Source organism: Mycena indigotica (genome assembly GCF_014461135.1).
Source record: "Mycena indigotica strain 171206Taipei chromosome Unknown Mind.scaff0011, whole genome shotgun sequence".
Taxonomy (NCBI): domain Eukaryota; kingdom Fungi; phylum Basidiomycota; class Agaricomycetes; order Agaricales; family Mycenaceae; genus Mycena; species Mycena indigotica.
The window spans coordinates 2,284,715-2,310,503 of record NW_023503010.1 but is presented as its reverse complement, the minus strand read 5'-3'; the positions used below and the strand labels follow the sequence as shown (position 1 = coordinate 2,310,503).

The 25,789-nt window shown below is 51.6% G+C and overlaps 10 protein-coding genes across 10 annotated transcripts; 3 read left to right on the top strand and 7 right to left on the bottom strand.

Annotated features, from left to right (window-relative positions):
• Positions 1 to 2,086: 2,086 nt before the first annotated feature.
• Positions 2,087 to 3,050, bottom strand: MIND_01181200 (BHLH domain-containing protein; the record flags this gene model as incomplete). Its single annotated transcript, XM_037368325.1, has 2 exons — positions 2,087 to 2,740; positions 2,793 to 3,050. The coding sequence occupies 2 exons, from the start codon at positions 3,048 to 3,050 to the stop codon at positions 2,087 to 2,089; spliced, it is 912 nt and encodes a 303-aa protein (XP_037215251.1).
• Positions 3,051 to 3,555: 505 nt separating this feature from the next.
• Positions 3,556 to 4,595, bottom strand: MIND_01181100 (AB hydrolase-1 domain-containing protein; the record flags this gene model as incomplete). Its single annotated transcript, XM_037368324.1, has 2 exons — positions 3,556 to 4,433; positions 4,484 to 4,595. 2 exons carry the CDS (start codon positions 4,593 to 4,595, stop codon positions 3,556 to 3,558), a joined length of 990 nt encoding a protein of 329 aa, XP_037215250.1.
• A 588-nt stretch (positions 4,596 to 5,183) lies between these two features.
• On the bottom strand, positions 5,184 to 6,752 carry MIND_01181000 (uncharacterized protein; the record flags this gene model as incomplete). Its single annotated transcript, XM_037368323.1, has 8 exons — positions 5,184 to 5,342; positions 5,394 to 5,550; positions 5,604 to 5,797; positions 6,020 to 6,108; positions 6,156 to 6,402; positions 6,475 to 6,535; positions 6,589 to 6,657; positions 6,712 to 6,752. 8 exons carry the CDS (start codon positions 6,750 to 6,752, stop codon positions 5,184 to 5,186), a joined length of 1,017 nt encoding a protein of 338 aa, XP_037215249.1.
• Positions 6,753 to 7,231: 479 nt separating this feature from the next.
• Positions 7,232 to 10,934, bottom strand: MIND_01180900 (uncharacterized protein; the record flags this gene model as incomplete). The annotated part of the gene is made up of 12 exons (XM_037368322.1): positions 7,232 to 7,914; positions 7,962 to 8,199; positions 8,250 to 8,544; positions 8,590 to 9,122; positions 9,179 to 9,423; positions 9,471 to 9,509; positions 9,670 to 9,958; positions 10,005 to 10,191; positions 10,239 to 10,494; positions 10,538 to 10,736; positions 10,788 to 10,866; positions 10,915 to 10,934. The coding sequence occupies 12 exons, from the start codon at positions 10,932 to 10,934 to the stop codon at positions 7,232 to 7,234; spliced, it is 3,063 nt and encodes a 1,020-aa protein (XP_037215248.1).
• Positions 10,935 to 11,061: 127 nt separating this feature from the next.
• Positions 11,062 to 11,765, top strand: MIND_01180800 (uncharacterized protein; the record flags this gene model as incomplete). The annotated part of the gene is made up of 6 exons (XM_037368321.1): positions 11,062 to 11,257; positions 11,307 to 11,320; positions 11,377 to 11,408; positions 11,455 to 11,566; positions 11,614 to 11,659; positions 11,710 to 11,765. 6 exons carry the CDS (start codon positions 11,062 to 11,064, stop codon positions 11,763 to 11,765), a joined length of 456 nt encoding a protein of 151 aa, XP_037215247.1.
• Positions 11,766 to 12,202: 437 nt separating this feature from the next.
• MIND_01180700 (Carboxypeptidase) lies at positions 12,203 to 13,023 on the top strand (the record flags this gene model as incomplete). Its single annotated transcript, XM_037368320.1, has 5 exons — positions 12,203 to 12,231; positions 12,285 to 12,391; positions 12,442 to 12,504; positions 12,576 to 12,903; positions 12,954 to 13,023. The coding sequence occupies 5 exons, from the start codon at positions 12,203 to 12,205 to the stop codon at positions 13,021 to 13,023; spliced, it is 597 nt and encodes a 198-aa protein (XP_037215246.1).
• A 232-nt stretch (positions 13,024 to 13,255) lies between these two features.
• Positions 13,256 to 15,204, bottom strand: MIND_01180600 (F-box domain-containing protein; the record flags this gene model as incomplete). Its single annotated transcript, XM_037368319.1, has 2 exons — positions 13,256 to 15,036; positions 15,111 to 15,204. The coding sequence occupies 2 exons, from the start codon at positions 15,202 to 15,204 to the stop codon at positions 13,256 to 13,258; spliced, it is 1,875 nt and encodes a 624-aa protein (XP_037215245.1).
• Positions 15,205 to 15,386: 182 nt separating this feature from the next.
• On the bottom strand, positions 15,387 to 16,407 carry MIND_01180500 (F-box domain-containing protein; the record flags this gene model as incomplete). Its single annotated transcript, XM_037368318.1, has 2 exons — positions 15,387 to 16,213; positions 16,260 to 16,407. The coding sequence occupies 2 exons, from the start codon at positions 16,405 to 16,407 to the stop codon at positions 15,387 to 15,389; spliced, it is 975 nt and encodes a 324-aa protein (XP_037215244.1).
• Positions 16,408 to 16,500: 93 nt separating this feature from the next.
• Positions 16,501 to 19,778, top strand: MIND_01180400 (Glycoside hydrolase family 85 protein; the record flags this gene model as incomplete). The annotated part of the gene is made up of 7 exons (XM_037368317.1): positions 16,501 to 16,656; positions 16,707 to 16,724; positions 16,777 to 16,850; positions 16,900 to 16,983; positions 17,036 to 17,329; positions 17,379 to 18,944; positions 19,295 to 19,778. The coding sequence occupies 7 exons, from the start codon at positions 16,501 to 16,503 to the stop codon at positions 19,776 to 19,778; spliced, it is 2,676 nt and encodes an 891-aa protein (XP_037215243.1).
• A 454-nt stretch (positions 19,779 to 20,232) lies between these two features.
• MIND_01180300 (Fungal specific transcription) lies at positions 20,233 to 23,957 on the bottom strand (the record flags this gene model as incomplete). The annotated part of the gene is made up of 6 exons (XM_037368316.1): positions 20,233 to 21,603; positions 21,653 to 21,989; positions 22,040 to 22,219; positions 22,269 to 22,522; positions 22,573 to 23,802; positions 23,865 to 23,957. 6 exons carry the CDS (start codon positions 23,955 to 23,957, stop codon positions 20,233 to 20,235), a joined length of 3,465 nt encoding a protein of 1,154 aa, XP_037215242.1.
• Between the last annotated feature and the right edge of the window lie 1,832 nt (positions 23,958 to 25,789).

The following is a 25,789-nucleotide window of genomic DNA, read 5'->3' as shown; positions in this document are numbered from 1 at the left end:
TCCTGGAACATACTCTGGCGCTGCCTTCATAACGCCTGAAATCTTGATGCTCCCCAATGCTTCTGATGCATCGCTCGAACTATGGGACATCTCGGCCTCCGGATCGGACTGGGACAGACCCCTTTTGACATTGAAGCTACCTTACATTCAGCCAAATGCCAATGCTCGATATATTTCCACCCGTTGCGAGCCCAACCCAGCAGTGTATTCCAGCAAGGGCTCAGCATCGCGCTTCCCCTTCTCCCCTGACTCTGCAGACGCAATTGCCGTTTTCCACATCACATATACTATCAACAATCCAGTCACCAATTCCGCCTCGTTTTTGTTGTTTATGCATCGACGGTCATTCCTCCAACTATTGGACAAGCATGTGACTAGAGGCCCACGCCTCGCAGTGTCCGGACCGGTTGGTCTGCCTTACAATGCTTGGGGTGGACCACGACGTTGTCGGTGGCTGCCAGCTCGAGATGTCGTGACCGACTGGATTACGACAACTGCGGGTCAACGTGCCGTAATACTTGGTGTAGGCAGTCCCGATGGTGGCCCAGTGTACATGTTCGACTTCAACGTTCGCCCTGAACATCTTGAGCAACGGAATTATATTGATGAACCATATGAAGTCGCTGCAAGGGCCTCCTTGCAACCTCGGCTGACTCGCAACTGGAAAGACTTCCCGGCAAGCGCAGACATAGGCGGGGAAATGCGTAGGATTTTTGCGCAGCCTGTGGGCTCGGAACTTCCGGCCTATTTCTGCCATATCAGGCCGCCGTATCGAGCCCAGGCTGAGCATGGGATGGAGGTCGATTCAGATAAGCCAGTGTTAGAACCATTGCTGTATACCGGCGCGAGCCTTGATGAGGCAAGGATCGTCGGACTGAAGGTTTGCTTCCACTCGATTTTTTCACATCCTGACGATCTGCTTTCCAGAGGGACTCGCTGCATCATATCAGCGCAGTCGACATCCTGTTCTTTGGATAAACAATGACAGCTCCGCACATCGTAACCACCACCACAACATCTAATCAACGTTATCGGCGATTTCTCAACACCGACGTCCCGATTTAGACTTCGAAGACAGTTTCGACTTGACAGGCACCAACTGCACCCGAGAGCACGTGGCTGCAACTCAAAAGCCACGTTTTGGAAATGTGTTCAGCCTCGACACGGCGTTTCCGGTTACAGCCTACCAAGCCAGCTCGAGTCGCAGCCCCTGCGTCCACCAGATAAACTCTCTCCGTTGTCAGTACTCTTAGATGATGTTAGTGAGGGGCAAAGTCCTGCAGAAAACACGTGCAATCACCAACAACGTCATAAGCCAGGTAAACGCCGCCGGGCAGGCTTTTGAGTTGTGTTTGAGTTTTTCTCGTGAGCCTGGTTAGTGCAGGTTAGCGCAATCGTGGTAGAATCGGAAAGAATCAGAAGCGGGCCGACTCATCGAATTCAAATTGTACTTCCAGCTGGAAATTTCTATATCGAGTCGACGGAGGCGTTTGATATGAATGCAATATGAATGATGATGGTGGCGCGTCCCCTGCTGAGCGGCAAACAAACTTCTTTTGCGTTTTTGTCTTTGCAGGGACTCGTTGCCTAATCGGAACGACTCGGGGCGAACCAACGACACGAAACACACAACAGATGGGTTCAAAGTTTTTATTTATTTATCTTCTTTATTGGGCTTTTTGTCTGTTTCTATCAAGATATAATAATCACATGATACACACCAGCGACGACAACACAACGACAACGACAAAGGAACACAAAACTCCCCCACAAACTGTCCGATGCGAGACGAGTTCGCGATCAACGAACAGTACTGTAGTGCAAGAAGCCACGTATGAAAGAGCAGTGACAACAGCAGCGGAAAGTAGTCCGTTGTACCAATGAGATTGGCCATAGACAAAGAAGGGAGGGTATCAAATCAAAAAGAAGGTGGGATCGGCTCAAAGGTGGAGCCTGGGAGCGGAAGACAATGTACAGAGCGGATAGAAAGCAAGCAGGAATAAGGACGGTGGTTTTTATTCGGGAGGAATATCATCGAGAGGTCGTACAGAGAGAGAGAGAAGGAAAGGGCCGTCAAGGTTGTCAATCACCAAGCCTGCGTCTGGGGATGACGAGCGAATTGCTGTTGTTGGTGGTGATATGAGGCCCACTTTTCGTTTTCCTCTTGCTGGGCAAGCATCAACTGGTGGTGGTGGAGGTGACGGGCATGGTGGTCATATGCCATAGCAGGATCGAACACCGGCGCGGTTGGACTAGCGATCATGGGGGAAGACGTCGCATAATGAGGGGGTGACTCGGTGCGTTGCCCAATCGAGATTGTCAGAGGTTGTTGCGCAACTTGTTGCTGCTGCGCAAGTCTTTGTTGATGAAGATATTCATCTGACTCGTCTGGGTAACCTTGCTGCGACTGCTGGTGATACTGTGCGCCAAATTCTTCTTCGTCGCCTTCTTCGCTACCGTCAAGCATGTCGCTAGGCTCGAATTCGAGCTCGCCGCTAAGAACGACAGAAAATCCATCAGCCCGCCGAGGCTCCTCGACACCTGGAATGCCGGCACGCAAACGCCACTCGTTGACTTCGTGACGGAGCGCATCAGATTCGGTCTTAAGTAGACGCAGTTGCTGGGCGGCAAGGAGTCGGTGACGGCGGGAGGCATTGATGTGGGCAATGCTCGAATTGACAATAGCGGACTTTGAGGGACGCCGAATTTGTGATAAGTTGGGAAGCATCCCAGCAAGGTCCTTAGAAAGAAAGTTAGCGGATTTGTGAGGCCTGTGAAGGGAGTGAACAGACGAGGAAACGGCCATTAAGGGTCTCTCTGCGCTGGCGCTCAACAGCATTGTGAGTTGCCCGACGTTCAGCTGTGTTGGCGCGACGGCTGGGCTTGGAGGTACGCTTCACGCCTCCAGCATTGTTGCTGTCAGGTTGAGCTTTGGCAGAAAGAGGGGTTTCGAGAGGGAGGCCTGGAATGACTGGTGTTTGTGGAGGGCCCGTCGACACCGAGTTGGAAGACGAGTGGTCGGAGGCGGCTGGAGAAGATGGGGAGGTCATGGTGATGGGGATTCTCTGTGTCGACGCGATTCGCTCAGCGGAGGACTGGAGTCGCGAGATAATTCTCGAGCGTTACTCTGGCAGAGGGCGGAAAGAGGAAACCGATAAGGGTCGCGAGATCTGGAAAGAGCGAGTTAAAACTCTGTTATCAGGGAGAATGGAGCATACGCCAAGCGGTATCCTTATGGTGGGGAATGGCGGGGAGATGGAGGTAAAGGGAAGACTCAGCACAACATGGAAGTGGAGGACAAGGCACTCTAAGCTTTCCATCATCAATTCATCAGTTGTTTCGGCATCATCCGACTCCAATCGGGACGCGTGCGAGACAAATTATTTCGAAAGCCGAGAGTCCCTAGAGCAATTGCTAACGGCCTCGTGATGTTTCGAATGTTGCTCTTTCGGGTTGCGTGTTCACAGAAAGATACGCGCATAATCCAGATTAGGAAAGTGCTCTCGGACCCACATAAAATATATCGATAAGTCCAGGGTATCTAGTGAGCTAATGCTAAGCGTCTTGCAACAGCTCGGCGAACAGCTGGTCCATAACGAACAGACTGGAAATGTGTTTGCCGGGTACCCACGTGAGGCTCGAGTTCTTGTAGTTCTCCTTCAGCCAATTGGCAAATTCCGGCCCCAACTCATCGTCTGTCGATGCAGCAATAACGACTTTTCGCCCGTTGGTGTGTTCATCATCCAGGTCTTTGGGCACAAAGTCCCAGTCGCTGTGGATGACATCTCCACATTCGATAAAGCCAGCCATTGTCTTCGATATACTCTTTGACATATTCTCTGCCATCTCCCGCTCAAATTGGCCCTCTTCTAAGCCTTGTTTCTCCCGCCATGCCTTGAAAGCAGCCTTCTCCTCCTCCGGCGTGCCATCGAACAGGAAGCCCTGCAAGAACTTTTCCGCCTTCTTAGCGCCTTTTGGTCCGCCAAACTGCTGTGAGACACCGATCCCCGCGACACGCATAATCAAGTTGAACGGGACGATTTGAGAAGGAGGTCCGACAGAGAAGTAGTTTCCCCAAGTCATGCCCCGCGTATACCCTTTATGGTGCTTGAAGGGCGTAAACGGCGCACCAAGAAGACATCCGCGAACGAACTTTCCAGCTGGGAAAATCTCGAAAGGCGCACCATACAACATCTGAGCTGGAACAGTGCCATACGACCCGCCGCAAAGGTATATTTGCAGTTGATCGGCCCCAGGATGAAGATGCTCAATCAGTGCCATGGTATCCTCCGCGAGACCGACATGATATGGCTTGGTCTTTAGGCGAGGCGATGAATTCCCCCCGCCAGGGAGTGTTGGCGTGATGTAGTGAGCCCGTTTCTCGATGAGCGCGGGTGACAGAACCTTGGGGACCCTCCCAACACCAAAGACGCCTGCGTTTGTCTAAGCATGCTCTTGCAGCCCAGTGGTGAACCGAGCATACCGTGGAAAAAGAAGACTAGAACAGTCGAAGTAACGTCGCCAGTCTCTTCGTACGCTAGCACACGGTCGTTTGGAAGTTGAAGCAGTTTCTCTTTACTCGGTGTGGAGGTCATATCGTCGTCGGCTTCTGACCTTCAAGGAACAAGTTGAAAGCCCCTCTTTATGGTGCTTGATGCTTGTCAAACGACGTCAGCGCGTCAACTGCGATCCAGTTATTTGCCTGCGGAATTTCGGCGCCTTTGGCTGCGCCGCAACATCGTTGTCGTTGCAATGGCCCGTGACTTCCACTGCGATTTCGCTCGTTCCAATTTTGGAGAGATAAGAAAGATGTCCCGAAGATCGGAAGAAAACCAAGTGAGAACATGAAAGGTCCGCACGGCAGATTCAGACATAAGTGCCGCGGCTGCCGTTTGTGATGGCATCAGGTTATCAGATTACGAAAGGACAGATCACGGTCGATTTTGTCAACCTCAGAAGCAGTGGCCCGCTGAAGGTACTGAGCCTTGATCATGTGGGTGAACTATCAAGTTTTCCATTCGATTTTTATTCAAGAGCGGGATAGCAAAGCAAAGTGACAACAACAGACCGTCCGTTTTGAAGTATTCTACAGTTTCCATTCCATCCCAATTCCAAGCAAGGTCGTCTGTGATGGATGTCTTCCAGTCTGCGCAAGAGTATTTGTTTGGAGCAACGTACCCCATTTATTTGTTCTTGTTTTCTGCGGCGACCTTGACTTGGAGAGCGTGGCCTTCCCGCATATACTCCTCAAAGAGAGCCTTGTAGTCCCGATGCCAGCGACTCAGGGCTGGACGGCCTTGCGCGACATCTGCTGCAGCCCACATAATTCGAAGTTGATCCGCCTACCACGTTATTCATCAGAGTTGTAGACAGGAAAATCACAAATGACCCACTTCTGGGGTTGTCTCGTTATCTGGGCAAACAACATAGAAGTCGCCTGCAGCGACTCGCGACAGCATGTACTTGACAGTTTCGTCGGCAGACCAGGCACCTGCAGGTTTTTCTCCGCCTGCTGACGCGCCAGTCAAGCCAGTAAAAGTCCAGCCTGGCCTAAATCGCGTTCGATAAGCCAGACCATTCATCAAACAAAATCGGTCACTGACACGAATAAATGAGCAGTGATTCGGGCAGTTCCGTGTGCATCTGCTTTAGTTCGCAGCTCATGCGCCAACCCCTCAGTGAGACTTTTGATAGCAGCCTTCGTTGCATTATATGCAGTGTTACCGGGAGGATTGGTTATGCCTTGTTTGCTACCAGTGTTGATGACCATAGCTGGGTTTTCTTGATAAAGCATGGCCTAGCGTTATCAAGGACATCAGGATGTTAGCCGTGGCAAACAGATTGAGAGAAAGATGGAAAAGGAGAAATCAGGGAGACGACAAGGAACGCGATAGGGAGTGGCACGTCGGCGAGATAAGGTATCGTCAATACAAAGGTCGATTTTGAAAAACTCCACAGGGACAATTTCGGCAAAAAAGAACGGTCGAAAGGAGTCGCGATTTTCGTTTGGATGACTTACCGGGATGAACGCCTGTTGGACGTTGACGATTCCAAAGACATTCACGTTGAAAACGTGATGCCAGGCGTCGAGACCTTCCCAAGAAGTTCCTGGTCGGTGTCAGATTTAGTCTGTTTCTCAAAACACAAACACACACCGCGCTTGCCATCCGGTCCACCATCAACTCCAGCATTATTGAGCAGGATGCCGACCTCACTCCAGGCCTCAAATACCGTCTCGCGGAATTTACAAACCTCTTCGTAGACCGAGACGTCTGTTGGGACAACAAGGACGTTAGCTTCCCCGACGACGTTAACCAGCTCCTTGCCGAGAGACTGAAGTTTGTCGGACGAGGAAGGAAGATCCGCAATCGCCACTTTCATGCCGAGAGCAGCAAATGCCCGCTGGAGCGCTGAGTCAGCGATATGGGTACACGGCGTAGGGCGTGTTGGGTCAAGGGGTTAGAAGACACCCACAGCAGCTGCTGCACCAATGCCAGACGCTGCCCCCGTAACAACGGCAACACGACCTTGACAACTAGCCAAACAAGTGAGTCCAGAATCGTGCACTGAGAGATGGACAACTCATACAGCACGGGGTGGTTTTCTTCTGGATGGGTTGCATCGGAAGGGTCAAACGAAGCAGAACCAAACAGCGCGCTGAGATGCAGTCAACAAGATGATGGCTTTGAGCGCAGAAGAACGGGGGCGTACGGCCGCTTGGGAGATGGCCCTCGGGAACGCACTGGCAACATTTTGGGGTGGTGATGTGGGGAGGAAATAAGAAATCTATGATTGTGAGGCGTGATCGTCGCGTCACTTTTGGTTCCGTTCAAGCTACGGCCAAGCGAAGCGATGGCCAATGGTAAAAACCCGATTCACGTCCATTAGAAAGTTAGCAAGATTGTCTATACCGCTCCGATTCGTTGCTGTTTCACATAGCAGGCAGGGTGTTGAAGTTGACTTACTTCAACGGAATTGAAAGTTCTTACAATTGATGGACAACAAACACGCTGAGGAAAAGACCGTTTTATCCCTTAGAAGCCGCGACTCGATAAGCTTTCACTGTGATCCAGAATGATGGCCATATCACCCGTTGATACCTAAGAAGAGCATCGCGACGCGATTTGAAGCGACTTTCAAGGATGAACGGTGCCCGAGCGTTTCTGTTACAGTCATAATGTACAGGGCCGGAAGAATGCAATGAAGAAAACAGAAACTCAACTACTGAGTACTACCTCTCCTGCTTCTTTTTGTCGTACAGTTCTAGAGTTACACTCGCCAGGAATCCAGGAATGCATTGTTCGGTGTTGACCCAATACGCCATCAGCTGTTCGCAGTCCTCGAAGCCCCCTTCTCCCGTGCCCGTAAGCTGTAGAGACGAGGTCCCGTCGGACGACGGTTTGAACACAAATGTCGTCTCGTGATCGAAAGATGACGTCACGCGAACTTGGCCAGACTGGAAGAACGCGAGTTTGACGCCAAGGAGGGACTCGACGGACTCGCGGAACTCTTTGGCTTTGGACTGGAAGACTTCTTGCAGCCGCTGCAGCCTCTTCTCCTTCTGCTTGACGAGGGCTTGAAGTTGGTCTCGCTCCTCGCACACCTTGTCCCAACTCTCCTTTGGAATTGCACTGGTATTGCTCTCCCCAACAAGGTGCGCGCCACCCTGCTCTAGGGCTTCGATACGTTGAATGAGAGCCGTATTTTCCTCTTTAACTTTATCAAGTTCCGCTTTCCGCGCTTGGGGGTTATCCCGACCCAACAATTCCGGCGTATCAGCAAACGACAACACCCGCACACCAGGAGGTACATGCCGTCCGCCAGCAATCTCTCCGCTGAGTTCATGTAGTTCTTGTTCAAGCCCTTCGATTTTCTCGAGTTGCAGCCGATATTCAGCAATTGCTGTTTCCAAAGCTGATGAAAGTCAACATAAAAGGAACGAGAGAGAGAGACAAGCATACACTGTTCAGCTTCGAGTCGGGCAGTCTTCTCGGATTCGAGTTCTTGCTCTCGGGCTCGACTGACTGCTATTGGCTCCCGGGTCGCAGCTTCGTTAAGCTGTTGTGAAAGCTTCAAATTGGCTGCTTTGTAGGTCTCCAAAAGTGCCTCTAGTTGTTCAAGCTGCTTCAAACGCGCGGCGTCCATAATTGTAGGACCTGCTTCCGTCTTGTTGTTGGCTTCCTCTAGAGAATAGCTCGACTGAGGGAAGATGAGAGACAAGACAAAGAGCAAGAACAAAGATCACGCACCACAAGGGCTTTCATAAAACCGACTTCCCTATCCGCCAGCGAGGCACGTTGTTCTGCTCGGGCCAATCGGTCCTGCAAGATGCCAGACTGATTTTCAAGCTTTGCTATCCTGTCCGAATACTCGCTGATGCGAGTTTCGGCATTGACTAGTTCAGCTTCTTTGGCTCGCAACAGAGCTGTTGTCGCTCCGTGATCTTCGAGTAATTGAGCATTTTGTAAACGCAGAGAGGAGAGATTGGTGGTGAGGGCGATTGGTGTTGAAGACGACGAGGACGGTTCTGGTTGGGTTCGTGCCCTAAGAATAATTAGACGTGTTTGGTAGTTTGAAAATCGACATTACCAAGCCTCCCGTTCGCGTCTTGCTGCCTCGAGCTGCGCCTCCAACTGAACAGTCTTCTCTTGTAACTCTTCCATCGGTTGCAACTTTCTTTCCAAACTGCGGTTCTCTTCCCGCAGAACCTCAATACTCGTATGTCGTTCCTTCAGTATTGCCAGCTCCCCGGCTAGTCGCGCATTTGTTGCCTCCAAGGTGCGAAGATAGGCCGCCTGACGATGTAATTCTTCTCTGACAATTTGCATGTCTTTCTCCTCTTGGTCCGCAATTGGTCTGGGAGCATTTTCGAGCCCATCAAGTTGAGCTTGAATGTTTTCGATAGTATGGCTCCTCTCGTCGGCCAGAAGCCGAAACTGCGAAACCTCATCTTCGAGCAAAGCGGATTGTCGTGTCAGGGTCGCTATTTGTGATTTCTGGGAAGCAATCGTTTGTGTTGTCGTCCGTGAAAGACTGGAATGCGAGTCCTTCAGATCGTCAAACTCTTCTCGTAGCGCAGTCAGGGTGCTTCGCAATGTCCGTAGTTCTTTGTCTCTAGCTGCCTGTGAGATATACTTAGACATTCCGGGACGAGAGAACAAGGTGAGTGTACACGTACCACTTGCTCTTGGTATTCCGCCCTTTCACGCTCTTTCTCTTCCCGCTCCCCTTGTTCTCGGTCAGAAAACCATCGTCTGTCCCGCTCCAATTTCTCAACCTGCAGTTCCTTCTCTCGTAATTTGGATTCCAATTCCATCTTGCTCGTTTGCGCCGCTAATAGTTGGCGTTCTAATGCGGAATGAGCCATTTGAGAGGTGAATGCCTGGGCCCGTTGTTGGCGTTTGGCGGTCGAGAGTTGTGGATCTGCACGGCAATTAGCCCTCACAGTCGGCATTTTTCACAAAACTTACCGCGCTCAAGTTCAGCGGCTAATGAGTCGCGTTTAGAGCCTGTGGGCGGTGAGAATATAGGTCGGCGTTCGCCATTCATCGCGGTCAGTGTTGAAGAGAGAGAGAGTAACGCGATCGCGTCACAAATTTTCAAAGTATGTGTCTTTACATTTTACAACACGAAATATATTCCTTCTCTATATTATCAGCTTTGTTTTACCCGCCTGACTTGCCCTTTGATCTTCCTCCACCTCTGTTTCGCGTGTCTTGGCAGCAGCCTCAAGCTCCATCGCAGCCAGACGCGCGACGAACGTGCTAAGATATGCCGCATAGAAGGTCAGCTTATGTGAAACATGGGGACGGGAAATGAATAGCGCCTGAACGTCGCCAAGGACCCGCATAGCATTTATATGTGGGGTTTCATGCTCCAGTTCAACGACTAGCGCGGGTTTGAGAAGCGTTGAAGCATCGCGGAGGAGAACAGCGAGCAGCTGAGGCGAATTTGAGGTCTGAAAGACAATTCAACGACACTCGGGCAAAGAGGCATGGACGAACACTCGGCAGCCGTGATAACATCTCTGTTATGGTTATATCCAAAGTTGACAGGAGTGTTTTGGATGCTCGAGCAGTGAGAAACGGAGTCAGCTGCGAAAATAGGTCACGAGCAGCATCTGCTTCCAGCTCAGAGGCTTGGAATAGCGGTGAAATCGCAAGATGCCGAGTTATGAACGAGTAAGCGATGCTAGCAAGCAAGCCTTAGGCTTCGAAGATGGTTCATAGTGCACGCACAATAGAGAGCAGATGTTATAGATGAGCGGTGGTCCGGCTCGATTCGGCGTTTTAAGCGAGGGTGGGATGAGAATAACATCAGGCAGGGAAGAATTTGTAGACATGGTCCACCAAGGATCGAGCTTGTCATGTTGTAGTTCCTCACTCGCAAGCAGTCGGGCAGTAAGCTCACTGGATGGGTCCGCCATAGCCTTCAGAAACCGATCGCGCTCCTCCGGGGTCAATAAAGACCAAAGCTCGTCAGAATCCGTCGCATCTAGCGCCATTATTTCACTTCACAAGCATAAGAGAAAACTCACCCAAATCCAGGCTCATAAACCTTTGGGACACCTCGTCATCATAATCCTCCTCTAGTCCCTCCTGCTCGGCACTCTCCTCTTCAAAACGTTTCAAGAGCTCAAGCATTTGCTGTCGTTCTTGTGCGGTTTTGGACGGCTGGCCGCGGATACCATCTTCAAGCTCTTTCTTGTAAAACGTTTCGGAACACTGAGAATGGGCCTACATGTTCATAAGCTTCTTGCAGTTTAACTACGCTGGCTGGAAGCTGACTTGCGAACGGAAACAAGCAAGTGAGCAGTAAGGAACGTTGCAGGTGGGGCAATTATATTTAGAGAATTGCCTTTTGCATCTGGATGGGGTGTTAGATCGATTGCGCGCTCAAACCACAGAAACTCACAACGCGCAAGTGGCAGACATGACCAAAAGTCATCTGTACACGTGACCCTCCTTTCTTGCCCTTGCCGACCATCCGTCCTTCCGGATCGCGAGCTGCCGATCCGCCCAACATTTCTGAGAGATGGTAGCTGCAACTTTACCTCTTACCATGTCCACCATTCACGTCCCCCAAGGCTTTTCCTACGTGACGGCTTCCCTCGTCTCGACAATGTTCCTCCTCTATGGACAGTCTTCGCTCGTGTCTAAACACCGCAAACTCTCCGGAATCCAGTACCCGCGTTTATATGCCGAGAAGGCGGAAATGGAGGCCAACCCTGCTGCTCATCTCTTCAACTGTGTGCAACGTACGAGTTCTTTATGATGTTTCCTAGCAGTCACTTTATGGGCTTGCAGGTGCTCATCAGAATGTGAATTCGTTCCTTCACGTCTACTATGCTCTCACTGCTCAACTCATGCCCTGCAGACGTTGGAGAACGTTACTCAGATGTATATCATGTTCGTTTACCTCTTGTAGCCTTTCCTCGAGACTAACTCAACCCAGGACAGTTGTGCTTGGTCTAACTCATCCCAAGCTTGCTGCATCAGCCCTCGCAGCATGGACCGCTAGTCGTGTTCTATACACTATGGGTTACGCAACTGGCGAGCCCAAAAAGGTTCAGACAGCCCTTAGTTTCCCCTATTATTCTAACGCGCCACACAGCGCAACAGCGCCCTTAGCATGCCACTCTATGGCTTCGCATTCTTCAGTGCGTGACAGACCCATGAACCATTCCCAAGTCTGATAACCCCCATCCAGCCCTCTTCTTCGGATCCATGTACAGCTCTTATACCCTTGTGGCTGCTGGTGTTTGAGGAGGGACCTAAAGGGATACCCAAGGACTGTCGATATTCAATTCACTTAGATTCCGATTGGACTGTCGGTGGGAAAAAAATAGATGCCAGGACGCGTATGCATTCTGCCGTCCGACGGAAGTTCCGGAATGTCTTCTTTCATCACTCGGATAAGTCGCGGATAAGCAACTTGCGAACTTATCTCAATTGTGGGCGCATTCAATTGCGCAATTTAGCGCGCCTAACGCGTTTGCCTGACCGCGAAGTCACGGTCACGCAGCGTTACTCGCAATCAATCTCTCTGAACCTAGTCCAAACCTTGAGCCCTTTCTCCCGTTGGCATTCCCGCCGGAACGTGAATCGACAATCATGTATTCAGTTTGCACAACTCTATATCTAGGCTATTTAAAGTGCTGACGGACGTTGTCGTCCAATTGGAGCATACTTAAATCATCGACATGCCTACGACAATTGTGTTGCCAGCAGAGTGCGCTGGTCATTCCACTCATGCCAGCCGCTCGAACAGATCTCCTTTCACAGGATGACCTATGTCGCGGCCTCCTTCTTGGCAACTGTATGGGTGCTTATTGGACAAACCTATCTTGTTGTCAGATATCGAGGGCCAAGTGGTGTTGCTTATCCCCGTTGTGAGTGTTTACACCCTCTTCGAGTATATACTGACACGCATGTGGGATAGTATATGCAGAAAAGGCTGAAATGGAAGCAAACCCCCATGCTCATGTTTTCAATTGCATCCAACGTGAGTGCCTAGGGCACAATCTGGCGCCTGAGACTTCTAATCAGCTTTAGGTGCCTACCAAAATGTATGAGGACTATGGTTAGTCTTTCCCAGCATTAACCTGTTGCAACTGCAGACACTAGAATATCTCCCCATCTTTTTTACAACGTCGGTGATGCTCCTCGTCCGCTCTTCTCTTTCTCAACTCAACAGAACGCTTTTGACATCGCTCAAATACCCCAGACTAGCGAGCTGCTTACTAGGAACGTGGGCTGCTGCACGAATTGGCTTTACCATTGGATATGCGACAGGCAACCCCCAGAAGGTCCGCACCTCCACTGTAACCCCTTCAGTCAAACTTGCCGACCTTTTGTTAGCGCCAGAATATCCTGAGCTTATTACATTATCCGATACTCTACAGTAAGTTCACTCTGGATGCTTTCTGCACTCCAGCACTCAACGATGAGCAGCTCTACTGATTACCTCGACGTTTACCGTTGTCCAACTACTAATTCTTTAGATGATTTCCTTGTGGACTAATAATAAGATCAACACGCTATCCAATTCGCTTTTAGATGTTGCTGTCTTCCCTCGGCCACTGCCAGCTTGGTTAAACAGCTGAATGAGCCCAAATCTGAAACCAAATCAGTCTTGTGAAATTCCATACTGTACCCCGCAATGAACAGAACAAAATGTATTTGGCTAAATTAGACTATGGGATTCATTAACTAGTACTTGAGCAGCTACAGACCTCGTAAAAATACAAATAAAATCACTTGTAAAACAGATGCTCGAGCTCCTCCTGGAGATCGGAATGCGGTCCGAGTCCAATCAGCCTGGTGGCCTCAACACTCTGTTTCTCGCGAAGGAGCGCATAGAGCACCTTGTCTTGATATACGGCAAACCGCTCAATGTCAAGCTCAGCAAGCGTCTTCCAGACTGGTTCGACGTCCACCTCCTCTTCGTCGTCCCACGGCTTCTGTACATCCAGCGGCATGGAGAACACCCGCGGAGAGACCATGGCCGTGTGGAGGTCGCGGAAGTGCATAATGCGGAGTGTCGGGACGGCAAGCAGGAACGGAATCACGTCGGGCATCTCGGCCCTGCTCCATGCGCGGATTGACAGCATCTCGAGGCGACAGCAGCGGGCGAGGGCCGCGTAAAAATCAGGCTGCAGCCCGTTCATGTCCAGGCCCAATACCCGCAACTGGGGGAAGACGAATAGCGGTCTGGGCGGTGTTGAAAGAAGGACAAGGAAAAGGATGTCCTGGCAGAAGGAGCCACGAAGGAGTAACGTGCGCAATGGACGTATGGCTCCCTCCGAGGGCGAGTCAGGGAGATTAGGGACGGGCAGAAACGATATATCAGGATCGGCAAGGCCAGGTGAAACCATCGCGTCAAAGTAGAGGAGCTGGGCACAGTTGGCAATACATTCGGTGAAGGTGGTGATCGAGATGGAGGTCAATGTGAGGGAGGTCAGTTGTACCCAGGGCAGATTGAGTCGCGCTGGCCAGATGTGCCCGCTCTGGACCGTAAACGACAATCGGCGCAAAGCGGGGGCGACAGCAAACCCGCTGACGAGCTGTGACGCATCACGGGTGAGATCGCACTGCTGGATATCGAGGGATGCAAGTAGGGGCACACGCTCAAAAATCTCGTCGAGAATAACAAGTAATGAGGAGGAAAGCTTGAGCGTAAGGTGTCGCCACCGCTGGCTAGCGGTCATCAGACACGCCATAAGCAACGGAGAGATGGGACATCGCACGACGCAGATGTTCAGTGGCTGTTGTTTGGAGTGCTGGAAATAATAAGTGACCTTGGACCTCAGGCGTTGCGGATCGTCCATTGGAAGCCGGATTGACAAAGACGCCCATAATCTGCTTTCGCTCGTCACCAGGAGTCGCCAATAGTTGCAAACCTGCGCCAGTTTCAATGGCGCATCGCTGAGTCCCGACATCAAAACGTCCGGTGTTGGTATCACGAACGTAAAGACCAAGGACAGCAGCTCGGGAGAGAGCTTCCGGATAGGGGCTGTGAGCCCGCGCTTGAACTTGAGGTAGAATTCTACATCTTTGTATTGCTGCTTCAATGCTTTGAGCAGTCGTTGGAGGCGCAGTTCTTCTCCAAAGCCAGCTTTCGCAGGCACAGTCGAGCTACAGCAAACGCGCCGGCAGCCAGTAGACGTAATGACACTTGTCCGCGATGCTGATGGAGAATTGCGTCGCTTGAGGTTGGCAGAAACGGCAGCAAGTAATTTGTCTATCCGCGGAATTTCGGCCTTGTAAAGACTGTAATGCAGCTCTGCGGCAGGGATCTCGTTGTTGAGGTCAACCTGATAACAATTTGCCCGCAGCTGGGCCATGCATTCGCCACGCTCAAGCCCAAAGTCGGGAAGCGGTTGAGTTGTTTTCCAGGTGCAACAGATACTTCGACATGGCGCAGTCGCCTCAATTGGGAGCTTGGCAATGGAAGAGCGCTTGTGGCGGGTCGGAGATACCAGTCTTCTTCTTGGAGAAGAAACTGGCGATTTCGTTCGAGGATGTGTCAATGTGCCTAGATGAGCTTCGTTAAGGCCGACAACAAAGTAGAAGCCCCCCACAGAATCATATCAACAGATTATAACATACCGGTTGAGCGACGACGCACTGACTCGGATTGAGGAGGCGAAATACGAGGTGGGGACCGCAAAGACTGAATCCATGCCCTGTCCAAGTCTGTCATAGTCGCATGCTGGAAGTGCGACCAACGCGTTCATAAAGAGGCGAAACGCTGTGTCACGGTGATGATGTCAGCTACTGATTGCCGGACCCCCTCAAGTCGAGTGCTTGAAGCACACGATCCGCATTCATTCCGTGGGGCGAGTTCAGTTCCATAACCTACAATACATAGCACCTATCCACAACTCACACCAAGGCCTCGACATCCATTCTCCGTCGCTTGATATCTTCTGATCTGACCATAATCCGACACCACGAAGGGGAAACCATGACCTGATCAAAAGCATTGAGGAGATCTGAAATTGACCGTGAGCTAGCGCTGGAAAGCTCCGCCATTGAACGCGATGCAGAGATGGATGAGACCAATGTTATCGTCAGGCGTGAACTTGGGTAGTCTTCAGCTTCGGCCGCCTCCGCGTCGATAGCAGTAGCCGTGTTTTCTGCTTCTTGCATGACTGCGGTGAGAAGTCCTTCTGCGTCGTTTCTGATTCTCGACCCCACGTTGCACGGTCGAAGTAGAGCAGGCGACGAATGGCTGGCCGGAATGATGGCGAAAAAAGTGTCACGGGAGCAAGACAAAGAGTGCCGCTTATTGACCTTCCGCTTGCTAAACGAGAAGGCTGCAAGAGCGCAAGACAACTTTTCATTCTTGGGAGCATGGGTTGAAGGAAGCTGTCTATCCACCACAAAGTGTTTCTTTGAGTCATGCAACCTCTCACGACTGAGCTCGATCTCTTGAAGCAGCTTGTGGACCATAACAGCGGGAAGGTTGATGATTGGTTCGAGAGGCATGAGCGAACGAGGATGGACGACATGCTCGATGACAGGGTTCCCGAAATGCTGACGCTGGCGAGCGCGGGCTGGGCTCTTGTGCGGGGGTCGGGGGGCATTGCGAGGCTTGGTGAATGTGAGCGAGGGTGTTGAGGGCATGGTAGACTGCGATTCTCGTTCATCGACTGGCGGTGGGGGAGGAATTACAGTCAAACAGAATGTTGGATGCAAGACGGGTTCAGCTTGCAAGTGTGTCAGATCCAGATCCTTGCGACAGCAAAGACGCACAAATGACGACCAAAACGTGTCTTTTCTCTGTCGGACGGACACTGTCGTCAAAGCTCTTGCCACTTGACATGAAAAGATCGAGAAAAAAGCGGCATAGTTTGCGCAGATAGAAAGAAAGGAGCGTCTTGAGGGAATGAGCGGAGGACATAACGAGTGTGGTTTGTGGCCAAGTGGTGGTGGTTCAAGCAGAGATTCGTGATTTGATGTCGTCGCGAGATCGGGTTGAAACCCAACTTCCAGTATGCCTCTCATCGGCACTTCATTCGATGCCCATCCTGGGGCCTACTTCACAACCCTGGAAGAGCTGGATACCTGGGCAAATACACCCCACCGGAAGCATGGCGTTCTCATGTATCACCCTCGACCAGTTTCGACAGACGAGCGAGCAAAGCTTCTGGTGACCCGACTGCATTTGTAGCGGCTCGTCGTATTGAACATGCCCTCAAGGTATGCCACGACTACAAGGTCAGCGGCGTTCATCTGCCACCTTACAATCGATTGCTTCAACTCTCGTAAGGGTGGCTACAACGAAAGCCCAATCGCACTGGGGTACACATTTAATTTTTGGTCTGCGGTCGATACGTTCATCTAGTTCGTTTTTTTTTCATTATATGCAGAACTCCTCATCATCCCAACTCAGCTTTTCGCACCACCGAGTGACTGTCCCGCCGCCTGGCTGGATAACTACGGCCCATAGGCAAGGCGTGAAAATGCTGGGAACTCTGTAGGACACCCTCCACCTTCAGTCTTTGTTCGTTTCCGATCTCTTTCCTCAGCATCTTCGAAGGGAGCGGCGAAAATGACTGTTTACGCCTTCTTGTAGGGCGTCTACCACAATCCAAGTCCGGTCCCGCCAGTCAACCAACCGACTTCAGATCCCTTCCCCTCTCACCCCACTATGCTCGTGTACTCGCCAATTTGGCCGACGAACGCGGTTTTGATGGCTATCTTCTCAACTTCGAGTGTCCTTTGCGGGGCGGGATTGAACAGACCCGTTCAGTAGCCGCGTGGATAACGCTACTCGTCTCAGAGCTCAAGAGCAAGATTGGTGCGCATGCAGAAGTCATTTGGTGGGCCTATTATCGTTCTCTGAGCTTAATGCTCATTCCGATATCTTAGGTATGATAGTGTTGTCGTCAACGGACAACTTGCCTGGCAGGACCGATTAAACGGCTTTAATCTCCCCTTCTTCCTGTCATCCACCGGTTTCTTCACCAACTATACGTGGCCACCCAGCCATGTCACTCGAATGAAACAATACTTGACGACGGTGGCATCGACAAGTCTATCAGCGCAAGACATCTACGTTGGGATCGATGTTTTCGGACGCGGCTCCCATGGAGCAGGCGGGTTTGGCTCTTACAAAGCCCTAGAACACATTTCTCCTGCTCAACTGAGTACCGCTTTTTTTGCGCCAGGATGGACTTGGGAGAACACTCAAGATGCTCCTTCGTTCACTTGGGAGTCGTGGTTCACTGACGAACGCAAATTGTGGACAGGCTTACGCTCTGGAGAAATTGTGGTTCTTCCTACCATGCCGTCAAACCGGCCAGGCGAGCCAGCTTGTACTCATGGGCCGTTCATACCAATTGCATCATTCTTTGAACAACGGGCGCCTCCTGACCCACTCCATATCCCATTTCACTCAACATTCTCTCCTGGAGTGGGACGGGGATGGTGGGTCAATGGCGTCCGCGTTTTCCAACGTGAGGGGTGGACCGATGTTGACAAACAAACAAGCATTGGCGACATGGTTTGGCCGCTGCCTGCTGTTACATGGGAAGGCTCTGAAGAGGAGGTCGGAACCGTTGTGTTGCCACTGGTGACTCCACAACTTACCCTCGATGATGCTTGGAATGGTGGAAGCTCCTTGCGATTTACTGTTACCGCTCCAGGAGAGGCAGGCGACGATGCTGCATTCCGCTGCATATGGGTACCAGTTCAGTCTGCGTCGATCACACCCCAACAATCGTATGAAGCGACGCTTGTCTATAAACTGGAAGTGGAGGACGCAAATGTTGATCTAGACATTGCATTATCCGTCAAGAACCTTACCACTAGCTCCGGATTGTTTGAGATTGCGCCGCAATCTGCAGACACAACGGAAATGTCAGGAGGATGGACCAGACTCCGTATCCGTTTCGACCTCCCTTCTACTACTTCCGAGGTAGTGAAGGCTGCATTAGGACTTGTCATCTCCATCGTTGCGGAAGACACCTCAGAAGCGCTCAACATGTCCCTACTTCTCGGTCAATTGAATGTGTATCCAACTTCACCACCGATGCTACCTTCACATACCCCGGTCGTGCTCTGGGCTGACTTCACCTCTGCAAAATCACCCAACGCTCCTCTGGATGGTTTATTGTCATGGGAGGTTGCAGCGACATTTGCGCCGCTCTCTGGACTTTCGCTTACTGGAGCTGAAGACCCGTCCCCTGCCTGGCCGGTGACTTTCAACCCATCCAGCTCACGAACATGGTTCTCCCAATTCATGTACTTCAACATCTACGCCAGTGCCGATGACCAGCCTGCCCCTCATAGTGCTCAATGGATCGGGACATCTGAACTTGGGCAGTCGTTTTCTCTCCGCCAAAGTAATCTCCCTCAGTCGTTTGCCGGTGCTCGGACTGTGACGTTTTATGTCCAAGGCGTCGACGACAGGGGCAAAGTCTTGGCTTGGGACCAGTGCGTATTCGTGACTGTAAATCTAGCCTACTAAATAAACCAAATGCGAGCAACCTTCTCGTCAAACTGGTGGTCAGACAGTTAAGCACGTGACCACATATTCTTGTTTTCACCTTGAGCTTTACAACCTTCAAAGTAGACAAAAACAAGAGGCTCTTATCTCGGGCTTATCCGGCACACTTGATTTTCCCTTCCTCGTACCTGACAGCCCCTTTGCCTCCTGTGGCATCGTTTATTCCGCACTAAGTTGTATAATTAGGAACAACTTTAGGCTCGCGAGGGTGCATTCCTCGCCCTTTATCTTGGGTCTCACCCACCGTCGTCCTTTATAAGGCCCTCTCAACCCCAAGCTGGTTGGCAGGCAAATCCACCGGCAGCATTCACTCGTTATTCCCTATGCCTGCGCCACTCATCATTGTCTCATCACCCGCGCCGTCGTGCGACATTGATACCGTTCGCGCGAGCAACCCCAGCCCCAGCCGGGCCAACTTTTTCATGCATGCGGAGCAGGACGGGTCGACGGCAATGTCAACAAACTACAACGCGAGCCACGATGAAAACCGGGTGACAGACGCGTTCTACCACACCCACGCCAGGAAGGCCCTCCCGGCGGATCTCGAAAGAGGCGCTCCGGGTTATCCCGGCAGACGCGGGGTATATCGTTGGTTTGGCCGAGACGAGTTGAACGCGGAGCTGCCAGAGAAGGATGTTGCGCAGGCTTACCGACCGCCCACTGGCTCGAATATGGAGCGAAGGGTCCAGAACGGAAGCTGGATCGCCATGTCTATATTGCTGCTGCTGAGCATCTACTTTCTGATAATGCGGGACATGTGACCTCCTCAGGGACTTGTTTCCTCCAAACGCTGTCTTTTGTGGTAGTACATAGAGTACACGATATAGTAACATCTCTAAATATATATCGATATTGGCTAGAGCAAAACCAGTCAGCCTGGGATCCACGCAACAAGAATGAAGCGCGACATACCGAATTCTAAGGGTCAATAAATCAGCGCAATAAATACCACGGTGTGTACAAATCTCCTCCAGCCATCCGAGAAGATAAACGAAGCGGTCGTAAGCTTAAGCGTGAGCGGGGAAAAAATATGTAGGAGGGAAAGTGGGGGCATGAGTAGGGATACAGCAGGGTGAGACGGTATAATCAGACGGAAGGAGGGGAAAGGAGCGCGCTAATGGTGGCCCCGGAAAGCAAGTAAACATCAGAGGTGGGTGGCGCGAAAGCAAAAATGAAAGCATGAACGAAGGGGGATTTCCAATGATCAAGTCCGCTTTAGTGTGAGTAGAATTTATTATACTCATCTGAAGCGCTGACATTTGGTGTTGGCCAGAATTGTTGTTGAGGATGTGAATCCGGTACTGTCGCAGCCCAACTAGCCGTCATGTCATGTCGCCCGTCCTGTTCGACATGCCCATGATACTGTCGAGGTGGGGATGGCCCAACGCCAACATCGAACTGCGTTTGTTGCGGTTGTGGTGGAGCATCGTAGCCATTTGAGTAATACGGCTGTTGGGTGGAGTACGATGGCGGACTGGGGCCACCAAAAGGTACTGATGTCGCAGTGGTGTTATACGGTGATCCACTGCTGCTGGAGCCAAATGGACTTCCGACATTCCCATACGCATCAGCGTCATAGGAACCCGCTCGTGGAGGTTGCAGCTCATACATAGCCTCACTCGCATAACCTTGCTGAGGTTGCTGTGACGTTGGCGGAGGAAGTTCGCCAAATGAACGTCTGGAGAAATCCTCGAGAGGTTGTGACGACGGAGGAGCATTTCCGCCAGCTGAAAATGGCACAGAGTAGTCCATGGGTATTGACTGCTGGTCCTTCGGGGGCTGGAGACGCGGGTCTTGGGAAATTGAAGACGATCGAGAGCGATACGCGTTCATCAATGATTGCGGTTGCTGCGCCGGATTCGACGACGGACCCGCTTTTGGTTGTTGAGAAAGAGCATAATATGCCATCTCATCTTGTTGTCTGGCGGAAGGTGAGCCATTATTGCTCGCAGAACCCTTTCGCGGGGGTGGCGGGACGACAGGGGAGGCAGAGCCAGAGGCAAAGAAAGGAGTTTCTTTGCCTGGCCGCACACGAATACCCACAGAGGGATAACTTGTCCGCTTCTTCTTCTCCTTCGAAGAAGAGGCCTTATCTCGCTGCATCTCCTTTTCTCGCAAGGCGACATCAACCCCATTGCTTGTGGCGTGTGACGCCGACTGGGTATCCGTTGCATCGTGTTTCCGCTTGGGGGCGTTGCCGGCTATCTTGTACGACTCTTCCAAAACTCCGGCTCTTCTCGCTAGCCCTTCCAACACACGAACGCCTTCTGTTTGACCTGACCAAGTCTGCGGTGGCACTCGCAAAAGGGCCAGGGCAGTCGCAAGCGATTCGCGCGCTCCAGCAGCAAATACTGCGATCGGATATCTTAACGCGGCATGAGCACAAACAATGCCGGCGTCAAAAACCGATCTCATTGGTGGATCAGCCAGTAGCCCGAGCGAAGAAGACTGAACAGGCAAAGGAAGGGCTTGAAGCGAGCGGCAAGCTTGAACGATACCATGAGCAGCCCCAACGGCACCATACACTGCTTGCATTGGTATTGTCGGAGGGCACGTGCGTGCGGATGTAGCAGATGGATTGAATGCCTACAGAATTAGTCAGGTTATGGATCCGCTCACGTGAAGTCCCACATACCATCCATGACATCCACAGCTTCAAGATTGCACGGTTCGCCAGTAAGGCAACTTCCGCGCGATGCTGCATCGCCTCAATTTCTGGGCTTGACGACTGAGACGATGTTGCTGAGGAAGGGCTGTGACTGTCCACCTCCATTCCTTCTTGACGGCTTCCGTATGCAAAAGCGGGGACGTGAGACGAGATGGAAGGGCTGGCAACCGGACTTGTGAAGCCATTCGTATTGGGGAAGTCACCTCCACCCTCGGCTGCAGCCCACGCTCGGATAATACTCTCAGCGGAAGAAGCACCCTCCATTCCAGTGAGAGTATGAACATGGTGCAGAACGCGCGCGAATCTATCACGAAACAAGTCAGTTTTTTTTTCGGGAATGAAGGGTCAAACTACCGAGGCCATGCGCCAAAACGCTTGCCGGCAAAACTGGCGAAGTCGTCTTCTGACCAATCCACGGAACGATCGAGGAGATCTGTGTCTTCACCATTGAGCTGGTTAAGGGAGACCGATTGATGTTGTGCTGTAGTCCCAAGAGCAATAGCGGGTGCGATATCAGTTGCTTCAGCAGCGAGGCTTGAAAGACATCATTTCTGGCAGACCAAAAAAAAACAGAAAAACTCACATATCGCCCCAGCATACTGTCCACCACGTGCGTGCGCGCAGAACATGAACACATTCGTCTTTCTGCTTCAAGCCTGCGATCCCCAGGCATTCTTCGACTTCCTCCATTTTGACAACTGTGGGTGGTTGTTGGTGCTGCCTTTTTCGTGCAGCTGTAGCCTTCGTAGCTAAATCGGCCCTTGTGTCTGCGGGAAGACGGTGTACCGTTTCTTGATCAAGTCCGGCGACACGGGCGTAAGCGACAGTTTGGGCAACCTGTAAAGCAGACATGAGTCACAAAGCGAGACAATGGAGCCTAAACACACATGAACATAGACCTCTTCGCCAGGCGATGATGATCTGCGCATCAAACAAACTCCAACCGCCCACATGCCCAAAATGGCATCAACTTCTGCCTGTAGGCGCTCCCTTTCCTTGTCCGCAACAACAGCGGAGGGCGGAGGCTCGAAATATTCAGTTGCTGCGCGCTTCGCCAAGGCCAGTAAATCCGCTTCTGGGAGCTCGTCGGGTTCGGCAGAGTTGGCTGACAATGCTAAGACACCACACAAGAGGGCAAAGAAAGCAGTGCGAGGATCCCCTCGTGGTTGCCTCTGAGTGCGGATCGCTGTATTGCTGGGATGTGCCCCCGCTGGACGCAGCGTCAAGCCATCTGTGTCTTCGCCAGCTTCATTGTCCAACTCGTCGACTTCTTGCTCTGAGTTGTCCAACGAGTCCTGATCCGGCTCTATTGGGTCAGACTGGGGTTCAGCTAGAGTGTGAACTAGAGGGACGTCATATGCTGGATTGCCATAGCCCTGATAAGGTGTATTGCCGGTGCCATTGAGTAGGGCGGTATAGCCACCGAAGTTGGCGAAATTGTGAGTCCCGTTGGCGCCTCCAGAAAATATGGACCGAGCTCTCTCTTTCTTCTCTTCTCGTTCCCGTTTTCGAGCCTCCTTTGCGGCTTTGGCAGGGTTATTGAATAGCGATGGAGTGTTTGACGTGGCGTTGCCGTCAGCGGTGCCCGTCAGACCAGATATGAAGCTATATGCACGGGCTTCGAACCAGGAGAAAGGAAAGGGGGCCGCGGCAAGGGAGGTGAGAGCGGTGTGTCCAGCTGCAAGTCTTCCCGGTAAACGCTGAGCAGATGGAATAAGGCGAAGAAGCGCTGGCGATGGGGCTAACGAGGGAATTGTAGTGATTCGCGGAGAGGGACGGCTGGTCAACGACTCTGAACGGGTTCTGGGTGGTATCGCTGGGGTTGGAAGCCCCAAAGGGGCCAAACATGCACTATGGAGTTCGACCAACGGAATGGCGAGAGGTGTAAGCGGGACTGGTGGACTCGGGGTGGCAGCCTGTTGCGTAGGGATAACATTGTTGCCTTGAGCAAGCAATTGTTCGACTTGAATGAGCCGGTTGTTAAGAGAATGGAGGTCGACTTTTTCCGCAGCAGCTGGAGAGTAGACACAGCGAGCAACGGTGTCACGTTTGACGCATGACCCACAGGGTGTTCGCCTGTCGCATTTGAGCTTGAGTCGTTTGCATTCCGCACAGACCTAAGAGTCAGGTTTAAGTAGACAAGCCAAGTAACAAAACGAGTCCAAAAATGGCGACATACGACGGTTATCCGTGAGCGCACTTGAGGCGGGTTAGCCGGGCCAGCGGCTGGGGTAGTCTGGCCCTTGGATTGCTCGTCGTCTTGGTCGGTCATGATGGGAGAGAGAGAGATGGGCAAAACATCAAAATGCAAAGGCGGCACATGTGACGCGCTTTGATGCGCACTTTTGTCCGCGGACGAAATAATGTCTCACTGTCCAGATCAGGAACTAGATCTAAGCCGAAAATACGCTAAACGGCACGACACGGCCTCGAACGCCATGTATCATTTTCCCATAAAGACTATCGTACGACTTCCGTCCTTCCGTGAGCCTCAAAAAATCTTCATTTGGTCAGGCATTGATCGCCGTGGGTTACCTTGTTATCTGCCTCCGAATTCCCCAGACCCGCATTATCGCGTGGAGATTTGTTCCTCCTTTCTTTGCCAAGTCCTGCTTCAAGTTCCAATCGTCAACCAAAAGCACATTTGAACGGTAATGGCATCCGAGAATGCTACCAAAATCACCACAACAGCGCTCCGCAAGTGATCAAAACGCTAGTTGTGTCACTTGTGTGTTTTGCGCCCTTTCCGTTCAATCATCCATCCCCACGGGCCACAGAAGCCTCAACCTCACCGCCAACATCCCAAAATGGCAGGTGGTCCGCATTGAAACAGTGTCGGGTCTTTTACATTCAGGACTTGACTTGTTGAACCAACGACCGAGCCAATCTCGCCATGCCTTGCTTTAAACACGCGCAGATCATACATGCAGCGGCCATTCTAAACTTTCTGCTGGTTGACTACGAAACTCCATATCCACCTTGATGGGACCCTTCCCGCGATCCAACTTGACCTTGCTCGCGTTCGGGTTCTTCAACTTCGCGACAGACGTCACACTGGCTTTTGCTTCCAGGCGCTCATTCAGAGTCGCCGATCCGGTAGCGGGCTTCCTCAGGTAGGGCTTCTCCAACGCCACGAGGCCGCAACATTGTGTCGACAATAATTGCTTGTGTAAAGTCGATGTCGTGGCTGTACGAAGACGCATCCAAGTTGAATCACAACTCAGAAGCGAAATAGAATGCAAACAACAAGTCTCGCATGAAATCAGGTTGGTTCCAACAGGAAATTATTTAATAACTACTTCCATAGACAGATGCGCACTGGCAAGCTCCTGTGTTCCAGTGTGGTATCAATATTCTCGCAAACCTGGGCGTGCAGCAACTACCACGCTTGATATAATAGTTCCACAACCGGAAGATTCCAAAGGCCGGTCCGGCGACTCCGGCCCCACATCCACACCCACAGATGTCCACTAGTTGTGCACTAGTCCAACGATCGCACTGGATATGGATTTGTTGCCTTAGATTTTGCACTCTGACACTCCGAATGCGACATTTTAGTTCCTTTAATTTGACGTCAAACTCAGTTTGACGTCCTGTTGGCGGTTTGACTGGGACACTATAGTACTATAGTGCATCGAGCGAGGTTATTTTGGATTCTGCTTCCCCCTATACCCTCCAACGCCGGATGTTACTATTGGTAGTAAGGTCGACGCTTATGCACTCCGAGTCGTTCTTATCGCGTCTAGGACGAGTCACTGTGCACATAGTAGCCGGACATCAACCCAAAAAACAGCAGCTCACCAGCTGCTTTAGGTCCGGAACTTTCTAAAACTATTTATTCATTTCGCGTACCTTTTCTTCCGCATCCGCTTCGTCGAAGTTCTTCCATCGACGCCCATGCGCATCACCGTCAGCAAATACTTGTCGTATCCGTCTTTCCGCGTTGTCAGGACGTGGTCATCGGGCAGATCCGGCACTCCGGCCCGTGCTGCGTTGTCAGCTTTCCCGGCCGCACGTGCTCGGCAAGTATTCGGTGTAAGTATGACCTTGCTCTGCATCAGGCCCACTCGCATATCCAACGTGTAGTGTACCTTCTAGCACCTG